The 13,649-nt window shown below is 39.1% G+C and overlaps 1 protein-coding gene across 1 annotated transcript in view; it reads left to right on the top strand.

Annotated features, from left to right (window-relative positions):
- Positions 1-6,433: 6,433 nt before the first annotated feature.
- Positions 6,434-13,649, top strand: part of ENPP1 (ectonucleotide pyrophosphatase/phosphodiesterase 1) — a 309,412-nt gene continuing 302,196 nt past the window's right edge. The window contains 1 exon segment of the mRNA XM_053710676.1: positions 6,434-6,602. Coding sequence (XP_053566651.1) covers positions 6,453-6,602 — 150 coding nt within the window. The 5' untranslated portion in view covers positions 6,434-6,452.

The following is a 13,649-nucleotide window of genomic DNA, read 5'->3' as shown; positions in this document are numbered from 1 at the left end:
TGTACATATTATTATAGTGGTGTGTAATTAAAGGTTGTAGGTGAGTGTAGTTATGGGCTTCTGGTAATATAGCTAAAGGCATATAATCTGAATTCAAGGTACAGTAGTTTACTGCATATGATATGCTTGCAGTGTAAGGAAACTAGTCTCATACTACATGCTAGTGTATATATGTTGCTGCAGTCTCAGAGTCAGTCTAGTTTATGCAAATGGTGACATAGAAGATAGAGCATACCAAATGGTTTAGGAACTTAAGTTATATACAACAACTCAATTCATGCTAAAAAATGATAGTTTAAATGTATATGTCTTAACAAAATACAATATATAGTGAAGGAGACAAATGTGCTTCTATTGAGAGCAATAATAACCCATATATATGTATGTCTAATAAGATTTAAATACATTTTAGCATAGTATATAAAATAATGACCTAGGTATAGATCGTACTATGGGGACAATTATGCAATGAATGTAAAAGGTCATATACAAATAACCATCAGAAGCAACACATACAGACCAGTCTATATAGATAATAGAATACTTAGAAGGGTGTATTGAATGATCTTATGCCCCTAGCAGGACATTGCTGAGTAATAGTATCCCAGTTTACAAGGAGTGCTGCTTAAAAAGTGTCCCAATGGAACTCAGGGCCATTACAGACAGATTAGTTCAAAGGTAAGCAGGTCCTCACTGCAAAACCAGAGAAGATATCCAAGTTCAACCTATGCCAATTCTTGGGGAACAAGAGTCTATATGTACCGCTGGTGGAGCAATCCTAACCTCGAGACCGTCCATCAAAACTGACAGGGCATGAAAAATGACAGCTAGAATTGAGAGTGGATTGCTCGCCAATTAACCCAGAAGCTGCAACGCCTCCAGACTCCCAGATGAAAGTGAGGTTCTCGAGTACTCCGGAATCCGACAGTGGGAGTCGGCCACCCTTCCCTGGCCAGACCCCGGAGGTAGGTAACTCGCCCTTACAGCCACACTTAGGTAAGGATCTGGATCAAAGCGTTGCTGAGGTAGAGAGTCCTGCAAGGTTAGAAGCGATTTTCCAATACAACTTTAAGCTCTCTTTGCCAGGCTAAAGTCTTGTTCTGCTTTATCCATAGGGGGTGTACTAGTCGTAGATGGTGTCTTCGCTCTCTGGAGTTTTTGAGGACTTTCTGGTATGGGCCATGGAATCTGATATAATAATATAGCCTTTGTACCTGGGCAATCCAATATTCAAGTGTTCTTCTCTCAAACTACCTCCCGTACTGTGGGAATAAGGGCTTTTGAAACTATTACATTTATATAATAATATTTTCAGTATTATACCTATACCTAAATATAATGATGTAACGGAGCTAGAATTAAATTTTTTACTAAGGGTTCCAAAGTACTAATAAAGTCACCCCATTTTTTTTGGAAATCTTTGCGTCTTGTTTCTTTATCGTATAATACATCAATTACTTCTATATTCATTTGATCTAAAAGAACAGAGTGAAAAACATGCATTCTAGGTCCCTCCTTAAACAACAATTTTTTAATTATACACTTTCTTGCCACCAAAATTACCATTGTTATCAATCTAACATTATCATGTTTTATTTGTCTAGTTTCGGCAAGCAGCATGTTAAAAAAACTTATGTTCACCTTCGTCTTAAACATTTGTGAAACCCAGAAGCTAACTTTTGCCCAAAATTTATTAATTTTTGGGCATTCCCATAGAAGATGCTTCAAATTAGGATCATAAAAAAATGCATTTAATACATCTCCTCTCACAATTCGACCACCATGCCGCCAATTTTGGAGTAATGTAGAATCTATGTAATAGTTTAATCTGCAATTCCCTAAAATAAGAATCTTGTGTAGTAGACCTAATATTTTTAATAATTTTTTGGATCTCTTTAGTATCTAAAGTAATTACAATGCTCTTTATATATTGTGATATTTGAATATAAGCATAAAAATGTGATTCAGGTAGTTCGAATCTGTATTGAAGTTCTGAAAATGTTTACAACGACTTGTTCACTGGATCTATCAAGTCTCCTATCTTGTGAATCCCCAATCTCTCCCATTCTTTAAATAAATATGATTCCATACCTGGACTAAAATTTGGATTTCCTCTAATTGGTAAATAGATTGAGCCATTGTTTGGGCATTGTTGGGCTAATAGAGCGTGGGATTAAAACAATGTTAACAGCCTGCTGACATGGCATATGAGCCGAGAAACATGTCTTTTAAACTGTTTTTAATAAAACTTTTAAACATATCCTCTGTGACAGATACCCCGGCTACCCCGACTGGGTAGCTCCACCAAACAGGTCCTGCTTCCTCCCTGCCGACTGCAGCTATGTAGCTGGCAAGTGACCACAGCCTGTAGCCACCCCTGATACCCGACAGCACCAGTATTCAGGGTCCCACCATGTGGCAGACTCCGGCTACCCAGACTAGGTAGCTCTTCCCGAGGGTCCTTCCTTTGGCTGGAACAGGCTGCTATGTAACCCAGGAAAGTGATTTTAGTAGGAGCCCACCCAAATAACTAGACATACTAGTATTCAGGTGAAACAGAAAACAGATTTTATTGTAAACACACACTCCTTTTTTACACAAAGCTCATCTTGATAAGACACTGGACAATCCCACAATTTTCCCGCTATTCCCGCCCCTCCAGACAGACCGGTGCCTCCATAGCAGCCATAGTCCCACAGAATCCCAGGACCCAGGGGTGACGGTTTCAGGGTGATCCCGGGGGAGCGGCGGCACTTCCAGTATATCATTTGAAAACTTGCGGCATTATTCCTTACTGGGGACCAGAGATACAGTCCGTTGAAGTTATGGGGTAGAGGTGTCCAAAACCCCCGGTTCCCAAAGGAGTTCCCCTCTGGTAATTACACCACCTCTTGGCCTCCCTATGGGCTACCAATCCCTAAAAGAGCGGAGCTCTGGAGCAAAGGGCCGCTGGAACGACCAGGGGTAAAGTTAGCGGGTGTCCTGCTGTTCTGTGGCCAACTGGGAGTTCCAGGAGCCCGTCCAGCCTGAGACGGGTTAGGCGGGTGTCCGTTGTGAGGCGGCCGACCGGGAGTTCCAGGAGCCCGGCCAGCCTAGGAGGGTTTTCCGGTCAGAGACCAGCTCTTTCAAGACATGTTCTAGTGGGATAAAACAAGCAACAGGAGGCTCATAGAGATCGTGGTTGCTCTGAGGAGCCAAAAAACACTGAGAAACAACAGGAGTGAAGTAGTAGGGGGTTTATCCCTTGCAGCCCGGTACCCGTGACATCCCCGCACTGTTCCAAGGATTTGATTGGGGGATTCCTCTGACTCTATACTCCTCTTAATCTGGGCTCACAAATTGGCTGATTCTCCCGGATATTCTATCTGATGCAGCTGGAGAGGTTCATTCTGATTGGCGGATATACCATCACGTGACCGGCTGTGTGATTCCGGGAGTGAGCCTGCCGGGCGACTCTGAGGTCTTGGCCTGCCTATGATAGCACTGTGTGTGCTAACACTCTTGAGAGTTTTTATTTGTCTGTTCACCTGTATGTTTTTATGATCGACAATGTCACACTATTAGGCGTCTCCATGCTGTCTTCTAGGACTTGCAATACTTTTTCTTAAATGGCTATAATTTTTTGTCAAATAATACTTAAATAAAACACATTATTATAATTATAAATATACATGTAATAAAATATACCTATTTTGCCCTTGACACAAAGCATCTACATAGTTAAAAAATTACTTTTTATCTCTCATAAACGAGCGTCAACGACTGCCCATAAAATAGGCAGTCCATTGCTAAAACATTTATTACCGTGCCCCTTTAAAACGCGAAGTAGCTGCGCCCACTTATTTTAAAGGAACAGTCTAGTCAAAATTAAACTTTCATGATTCAGATATGGCATGCAATTTTAAACAACTTTCAATTTACTTTTATCATCAAATTTTCTTTGTTCTCTTGGTAGGCATACAGTATCTCACAAAAGTGAGTACACCCCTCACATTTTTGTAAATATTTTATTATATCTTTTCATGTGACAACACTTAAGAAATTACACTTTGCTACAATGTAAAGTAGTGAGTGTCCAGCCTGTATAACAGTGTAAATTTGCTGTCACCTCAAAATAACTCAACACACAGCCATTAATGTCTAAACCGTTGGGAACAAAAGTGAGTACACCTCTAAGTGGAAATGTTCAAATTGGGCCCAAAGTGTCAATATTTTGTGTGGCCACCATTATTTTCCAGCACTGCCTTAACCCTCTTGGGCATGGAGTTCCTCAGACCTTAACAGGTTGCCACTGGAGTCCTCTTCCACTCCTCCATGACAACATCACGGAGCTGCTGGATGTTAGAGACCTTGCACTCCCCCACCTTCCGTTTGAGGATGCTCCACAGATGCTCAATATGGTTTAGGTCTGGAGACATGCTTGGCCAGTCCATCACCTTTACCCTCAGCTTATTTAGCAAGGCAGTGGTCGTCTTGGAGGTGTGTTTGGTTTCATTATCATGTGGGAATACTGCCCTGAGGCCCAGTCTCCAAATGGAGGGGATCATGCTCTGCTTCAGTATGTCACAGTACATGTTGGCATTCATGGTTCCCTCAATGAACTGTAGTTCCCCAGTGCCGGCAGCACTCATGAAGGCCCAGACCATGACACTCCCACCACCATGCTTGACTATAGGCAAGACACACTTGTCTTTGTACTCCTCACCTGGTTGCCGCCACACACGCTTGAGACCATCTGAACCAAATAAGTCTATCTTGGTCTCATAGAACCACAGGACATGGTTCAAGTAATCCATGTCCTTAGTCTGCTCGTCTTCAGCAAATTGTTTGTGGGCTTTCTTGTACATCATCTTTAGACGAGGCTTCCTTCTGGGACGACAGCCATGCAGACCAATTTGATGCAGTGTGCAACGTATGGTCTGAGCACTGACAGGCTGACCTTCCACCTCTGCAGCAATGCTGGCAACACTCACACGTCTATTTCCCAAAAGCAACCTCTGGATATGACGCTGAGCACGTGTATTCAACTTCTTTGGTCGACCATGGTGAGGCCTGATCTGTGTGGAACTTGTCCTGTGAAGCCGCTGTATGGTCTTGCCCACTGTACTGCAGCTCAGTTTCAGGGTATTGGCAATCTTCTTATAGCCTAGGCCATCTTTATGTAGAGCAACAATTCTTTTTTTCAGATCCTCAGAGAGTTCTTTGCCATGAGGTGCCATGTTAAACTTCCAGTGACCAGTATGAGAGAGTGTGAGAGCGATAACACCAAATTTAACACACCTGCTCCCTATTAACACCTGAGACCTTGTAACACTAACGAGTCACATGACACCGGGGAGGGAAAATGGCTAACTGGGCCCTATTTGGACATTTCCACTTAGGGGTGTACTCACTTTTGTTGCCAACGGTTTAGACATTAATGGCTGTGTGTTGAGTTATTTTGAGGGGACAGCAAAATTACACTGTTATACAGGCTGTACACTCACTACTTTACACTGTAGCAAAGTGTCATTTCTTTAGTGTTGTCAAATGAAAAGGTATAATAAAATATGTGATGGTCTACTATCAACCTCCTGTGTTCCTCATTCTCAGCCACAAATGTTGGGATTATAATGCTTCCAAATTCAGAAGTTGTTTACTAAAGCTGGAGACAGGGAGTAGATGTGAAAGATGCATTACGAACAAAAAAACTCCAGAGTTTGTACTTTGGTGGTAAAATCCTGCTATTAAATGTTAACATGATGAAGGTGCAACAAAATACATAGCCCTCAAATCCATCAGACCTGGCATTTATTTTCTAATTATTCCAGAAGGATGACACATGTATTACAGGAAGTATAAACAGTACAGATAGCAGTTTTCTGAATAGCTGTTTTCCTTCATTCATATGTATTACATTAAATATTGTGCAAGACTTCAGGCATGCATAGGAATCCTTATAAGCAATCAATTCAATGACAGTCTCATTCCAAGGTGTCAAATTCTCTGACCGTACTGGAAGCTCTGTATTTTGTTCACAATAGGTTTAATGCACTTTTACAAATAATTTTTGCAATTTATTCAGTAAGACTAGAAAAGCAATTAGAGGTCGAGGAAAAACACACTTTTGTTTAATAAGTTACAATAAAACTAAATCAATCAATGTTGAAAAGTGTGAACAAAGGCAGGCAACCAGTATAAATTATATAAAATAGTAGTGCTAGATTAAATTATATTAAAATGCAATTAAAATCCACAAAGATTAACCATTACATGACCAGAACAATCCCTCAAAAAAGTAATGCAAAGCTAGTAATAAAACCACATAGGGATATTATGCATTGGATACCTCCTCCCATTCCACGGGAGTTCAGGAAGGGGGCGTGCTCAGCTCTATAAACATCAGAAAAACCGTTCAGGGTTCACTGGCTGGCTGTCACTCTGATAAGGAAAATTGTACACTAGGCAGCAGCATGGATTGTGAGCAGAGTAATGGGGGAACTGCCGCTGCAAGGGAGATGCAGGCAGAGCCCATGCTGAATCCGATAAGCATGGCAGAAGGACCGGTGAGTGCAACACACCGCACAAAGAAGAAAAACAACAAGTGGAAGGTCCTCTCTCTGGTAAGCTCAGCTATTAACAAGCATATGGCATTCTATTGCACTTTTCACTAGCAGAGAAAATTGTTGGGTGCAAAGTGTATCTAATAATACTATTGCTCTATGAGCTCATATGTACAGATATACAGTGTGAACTACTGCTAAGCTAACTGCTGACCAAACCTAATGCAAACCTTTGTTTAGTGAGAGACCATGTGGTTTTCTTTATAGAAATGACTATAGATACACAGCAATGCGTTTTGTTGTATGTAAATATGCAAATATGCTGTTATATATTTTTTTTTATCTAAGTATGGCAGCTGTTATAGACAAGTTAGTTTTTGTATTTTTATTAGCAGATGCTATGCCATTCTTCTATTTAATAACAATAATAATATAGAATACCAAGTATAGGTAGAAATATCATGATTAGAATTATGTAAAAAGTAGCAAGATTCTTAGAAAAATACCCTTTTTTTTTTAACAATTCTTAACGGACCTTTATACTTCATTCTTTAGTTCCTTAAACTGTGCTAAACCATTCAAGCCTTGTATGTCAGGGATTTTTTTTTTAGTTATTTGGAACACATTGTTTTTTTCACATACTTTTTTTTTTCTTTTTTTTCTGTGAGGTACACACACAAATTATATCTTGTTTTAGTTCATCAGACTGTGTACAATAATGTGGGGAAAAGTCACTATCTCAAATAAAATAAAAAAAAACTCAATTCTGTGTGATATTTTTTATTAGTTCTAAATATTTCACACATTTTATGATCCTCATTTACCATCAGTTCACCTTCACAAATACCAAGGATTTTTAGGATCTATGTATATTGTTCACTAAAAATTACTGAAAATTAGAAGATATAATGTATCATTTTATCACTTTTCACCATCTTACAATTTATGCAGAACATTGGAAAGTTTGATATATCTCTATCCACCATAAAAATATTTAATGCCTGCTACAATTACACAAAATGCTTATTTCCCAGGGTGACTTGACCCATTTTGGCTCTGTTCAACCTTACCCAACATAGCAGCAAATCTAAAAAAAAAGCAAAAAAAACACAATATAAAATAGTTGCTCCCAAAATCATCCGATTTCACAAAACGTCATATATTTTTACACTCACACAATTCTCCCATTGATTTGGATTCCTATATTTTTTATTAGTTCAGAAAAACATTAGACATCAACAACACAAAATATTGAGGCTGCCAGGTTATCATTTATTGCGAACAGTTATACAAACATGAAACCCCTTATTTGAAAAGTTGCTAGAACCCCAAAATGATGTGAGATATTTGTTTATGATAGTCAACTGGCATCTGGATGGACACATGACCACTCAATTGAAGAATGAGGATTTCTGCTTTCAAATAAGGGGGATAGAGTTTGTCTTTGTATTGTGGAGGGCAACACAGGGGATATCCCACCCCTGATGTTTTCATATGTCTATGGTTCTGTCAGGTTTTCACTGTTGCCATGTGATCAGCTGATACCCACCTCTTCATGTAAACCCTCCTTTGAAAGAGGGGCATCACCCTTTTCAAAAGAGGGGTCACTTTCTCCCTTTTAGTGCTTATTTTAGGGTGTTCATTTTAAAGTCCAGAACATAGTAAAAGTTACCTAGTAGTCAGGCAATTGGAATTTCTATAGCAATCACATACTACCTAGAGGGACATAGGACCCCTCATTTGAAAATATGAGGGGTACTGACTGTGTGTGATGCATGCTGTCTTTAGGTGATAGAGGCCCCATTGAAGTAAATACATTAGGTATGTGATTGCCATTTTTACTAATGCCAGGGGTATGAGAACACACATTGGAAAGAGGGAACTCCCATCTTCCAAACTGGGGTCTCCCTCTGTTTTATGAACGGGGGAAATAGGGGTTCTTAAAATACCTCCCATCAGACACTATATATTAAAATGCAGAAGATATGAAAATTAAAGGGTGTTTGACCGATCATTTCAAATAGAAGAATTTTCTCTTTGAGGGGACTTATAGAGGGAGAGATAGGGGTGCCATAATGGCAAACACCCCCACCTCTAGAATTTATTTAGTCCCCCTAGAATGCCCCCCTAAAAACTATCAACCCCTCATGTGAAAGTTCTACACCAATTGTAGTAAAATGACAGTAACATGCTCAGTAACATAGTTGATTACTACTCTGTTTCATGTTACACTACGTGAGAAGCTGTATTAGCTAATAGTAATGTAATAGATTGCACCCATCTTTTCACATGTATACAATTTCTTACCCCTTTGAGTTCCTTGATGCAGTTATTGGTTATACATTTTTGGTATATACATGTTCAGTGGTACACACCATATAATACATCACACAATGCTAGCAACAAGTAACCTGCAGTGCTAACAGACGTTGTATGAAATGCACCCATGTTGTCCTGGCTAAGAGTATTGTGCATTATGGCCTCCTTACCAATATAGGGCTCCATTAATGAAGCTGCAAATGCAACCACAAGGTAAGAAGCTGTGGTCATAACAGATCCACTCAGGGTTATTGGCAATCCCTGCTCTTGTGTGATTGATTGAGAGCAGGGGATGGGGCTGTGCAAGTATTTGCTTGTGCGAAGATAGATACCGGCAGGACATGCTGCCTCGCTCACTGTGATTTTGAGCAGACAGGTTCCCTGCCTGGGAACATTGTCCACTCACATATTAATACATGAAAGGCAATGCAGTTAATGCTTCTTGCATATATGACATCGATATTAGTTTAGTGGAAAGATAATGTTTCCTATATAAAAGATCAAGGAGAGTATAACAGACACAAAATATAACTAAAAATCATGTCTAACATTGGAAAAGAACTGCATAAAGGTGCTTATATCATGCAGGTTATACTTGTATTCATACATTTTGTGGTATATTTACCATTCTTGCTGTATCCTCTTGTGAAATGGCACCTCTTGTTCCGGCAAAACCTATTGCGCTAGAGAAGGGCATGTTAATCACCCCAAACAAGCGAGTGTTTTCTGAGGTGGCGTAGAGGAAAAAGAAGCAGTTTCAATGTATTTCCATTATAAATTTTTCTTCGTTTTTTTGGTTATAATTTGTTAAAAAGCAGAGATGTAAACTCAGGTGGCTATATGGCAGCAGTTTTGCAACAATGTTATACATAAGCAATAGGACTAGATGGTAGCACTATTTCCTGTCATGTAGTGCTTCAGGCATGTGCACTACATGGAACTACATTGGAAACATTTTTTATATTGTATTCTCTATATGAATCATGAAAGAAAATGTTTGGGTTTCATGTCCCTTTAAATATGTGGCAGCAGACTCGCTTATGCACACCTGCTCCACACAACCGGCAAAGCTGCAAATGCAGCTTAATGAATTTACCCTTATGTGCAGCTGAAGATATAGCAGAGATGCAGGCAGTGATGCGTCATAAAGACATATACTGAATAATAATTTATTCACTCCATGTTATAATCTTGCTAACATTGTCAGGGTATGACACATATGCATAAATACATACTGTACATATAAACATTACACACACATATATCTTGTACATTGTTCTCCACAGAAAATGTTGCAAGCTGGTGGCATTATGTAGTAGCCGGATGGGGCAATGTAATACTTTCTAATGTTATAATCATTTTCAGCTATGAAAGGCACAAATTAATTGCATAATTTAATATAAAAGTATTTAATGATAATCTGTGCAGTACAAAATTGAACATTTTTAAATATTAGCTCATTTTCACTTAAAGAGATGGTAAACTTTTGCTTACCTCGAAATAGCGATTGTAAAGAAAATCAGAGAAAATATGTCACTTTCATTCATGATATTTTCCGATTCGTTATATTTATTTACATATCTTCGATTTATAATTTAGAAGTTCTAACTGCCATCCTCCTACTGTGCAATGGCCGCCATTAATTTTCTCCTGTCACATTTTTTTTTTAACCAATGACAGGACAGGCCAGTCGGCGACACTCCTACAAACAAAACGCCCTTCAAGAGATATGCGCATGCGCTAGCACTTTTTTCCTTGCCTGATATTGCTATATAGCCGAAACGCATGCGCATAGCTAAGCGTGAAGAAGGACATGCCAGTGCTCTGACGTGGAGAGGGGAGGTACAGCTCTCTTGCCGGGATAAGAATATTAACAGGAAGTAAGGCCGGGGGGAGGAGCAAGGAGCGGTAACGCTCTGGAAGTAAATTATAATTTTATAACATATTGGAATTACCTAATAAAAAAATTAACGTGGCGATTTAGGTTAATAGTGGTTGAGTATTAATATTATAATGTTTAATCAGTAAAAATTTACCATCACTTTAATATTGGCTAAACTTTTAGCCGGGTGGTCAGTTAAATCAGCCGGGTGGTGCACCGGCTAAATAGGTCCTGGGGGAGAACACAAACATACCCTGCCCTACGGATTTCTGGTGCTATACAAATAAATGATGATGATGATGATGATGATATAAGTAAATGGTTAGCATTGTGGTTTGCTTGGCAGTATTTTCCCCAACAGCCAGTAGGAGGAATTACAGCCTAATAGAACTGGACTGCAGACAGTACTGAGCTACCAGTTTGACATGTTGTTCTTTTACTTGGTTTTTCTTTGTATAAACATGAAATTGTGGGTTTTCTTTCCTAAAACAAAGTTTAGGCTGTTCATGTATCATTCCAACATGTCTCAATGTTCTGTGTTTTGTAGTGTAATTTATTTCTGATCTTTAGCAAACTCTATTTCTGATCTTTAGCAAACTCTTAATCTGTATGTTGTTCAAAGCTAATTATAAGTAAGTAGGAATGCTCTGTGTTATTGTTATTTTGTTTGGCAATTTATTTGTTTGCATTAGCAGGCTCTTTACTGAAAAAAAGAGGTCATTTGGGATTTTACATTATTTACATATTTAAGTTGATATTTAACAATCAATATATGATTTTATAATGACTGTTCACTGATACATTAGCAAAAGCACTTTAGGTACATTGGAATGGAAATGCTCACTGGACTCTGAAATGTTGGCTGCTTTATATCACAGTAACATATTATTGCACCTATTTATGTTCTTTATATTTTTCCAACATAATAGATCCTGAAGTCTCCAACCAAGACAACCTATAAGCTTTTGCTTCTCTAATATTTGTGTTTAGTTATTGTATATACGTTTCCTGACTATTGTAGTAAAAGGTCAAAACATTCTATTCCCCATTAAAAAGTACTAAATTTTCATTTAAAATTACTTTGAATAAGTCAGTATATATATATATATATATATATATATATATATATATATATATATATATATATATATATACTATAATCGCGTTTGTAACACATACCGTCGGTGTTGCCAGTTGCGCACGCATCCTCAAAGGAATGTTGGCTGCGTGAGGCAGCCAAAAGAATGTTGGCTGCGCGCGCAGTCAAAAGAATCCACCAAGATGCAGCATAGGCAAACCCTTAAAAAAAACAAACCCCCCCCCCCCAAAAAAAACCCACACGCAACAACAGGAAATATCTAAAAAACAGGTAACCGCCTGCAAAAAATAAATAAAAAAACAATTAACCGCCCGAACGAAGTATAACAAAAAACCTGCACGCCCACACGAAGTATAACAAAAATAAACTAACCTCCCACACGAAGTATTAACAAACACCTAAATCGCAATCCCCCACATCGCAAAATAATAAAGTAATTAACCCCTAATCTGAAAATAACATAATTAAAATATTAACCCCTTTACCGCCAACCCCTCACATCGCAATAAACCTAATTAACCTATTAACCCCTAAACCGACAAACCCCCAAATCGCAATAAAGCTAATTAACCCCTAAACCCCCAACATTGCAATAAACCTACTTAACCCTTAAACTGCTAAACCCCCACATCGCAATAAACCTAATTAATCTATTAACTCCTAAACCGACAAACCCCCACATCGCATTAACCCCTAAACCGCCAACCCCCAACATCGCAATAAACCTAATTAACCCATTAACCCTTAAACCGCCAACCCCCGACAATTCAAATAACTAATTTAATTACTTAGCCCCCTAACCTAACACCCCCTAAATTAACCCCAATACTAAGTTACACTTAAATAAAACCTAATATAAACCTAATCCCTATGATTTGTATGGGCATTGCCCTTAAAAGGACATTCAGCTTTTTTTACTGCCCTTAAAAGAGCAATCGGCTCTTTTCCAGCCCATTAATTGCCTAATCTTAAAAAAAATAAAATAAAAAAAATCCTAACACTAATCCCCAAATAGGTACTCACCGTTCCTGAAGTCCGGCGCAGATGGTCTTCTTCCAGGCGGCTCCATCATCTTCTATCTTCATCCGGAGCAAAGGCAGCGCGGAGTAGAGGTGCAGAGCTGGCTTCCTTGATGCATGGATCCTCAGCGGCAGTCCTCAATGGCGGCGGTCCTCGGCCGCGGTGGTCCTTAGCAGCGTGGAGGCTCCTCTTCATGCGATTGTCGAACTATGAATATTGAATGCAAGGTACCCCATATTTATTTGGGTACCTTGCATTCCTATTGACTGAAATGTTTAAATTAGCCAATAGGATGAGAGCTACTGAAATTTTTTTGACTGATTTGAACAGCCAATAGGATTTCAGTAGCTCTAATCCTTTTGTCTGATTTCAAAATTTCAGCCAATAGGAATGCAAGGTACCCCAAATTGATTGCGATACCTTGCATTAAATCTTTAATGTACGATGGACATCGGATAAAGTGGGGCTTCCATGTCAGGGAAGACAGCTCCGCACCTCCACTCCGCCCCGCCGTTGCTCCGGATGAAGACAGAAGATGATGGAGCCGCCTGGAAGAAGATCTTCCCCGCTGGACTTCAGGAACGGTGAGTACCTATTTGGGGCTTTGTGTTAGTATTTTTTTATTTTTAAGATTAGGGATTTAATGGTCTGGAAAAGAGCTGATTGCCTTTTTAAGGGCAGTAAAAGCGCTGAATGTCCTTTTTAAGGGCAATGCCCATACAAATGCCCCTTTAGGGGCAATGGGTACGTTAGTTTTTTTTAGTGTTAGTTTTTTTTTATTTTGGGG

This window comes from Bombina bombina, chromosome 4 (genome assembly GCF_027579735.1).
Source record: "Bombina bombina isolate aBomBom1 chromosome 4, aBomBom1.pri, whole genome shotgun sequence".
Taxonomy (NCBI): Eukaryota; Metazoa; Chordata; class Amphibia; order Anura; family Bombinatoridae; genus Bombina; species Bombina bombina.
The sequence above is the reverse complement of the archived record's forward strand: the minus strand, read 5'-3'. Positions and strand labels throughout refer to the sequence as shown.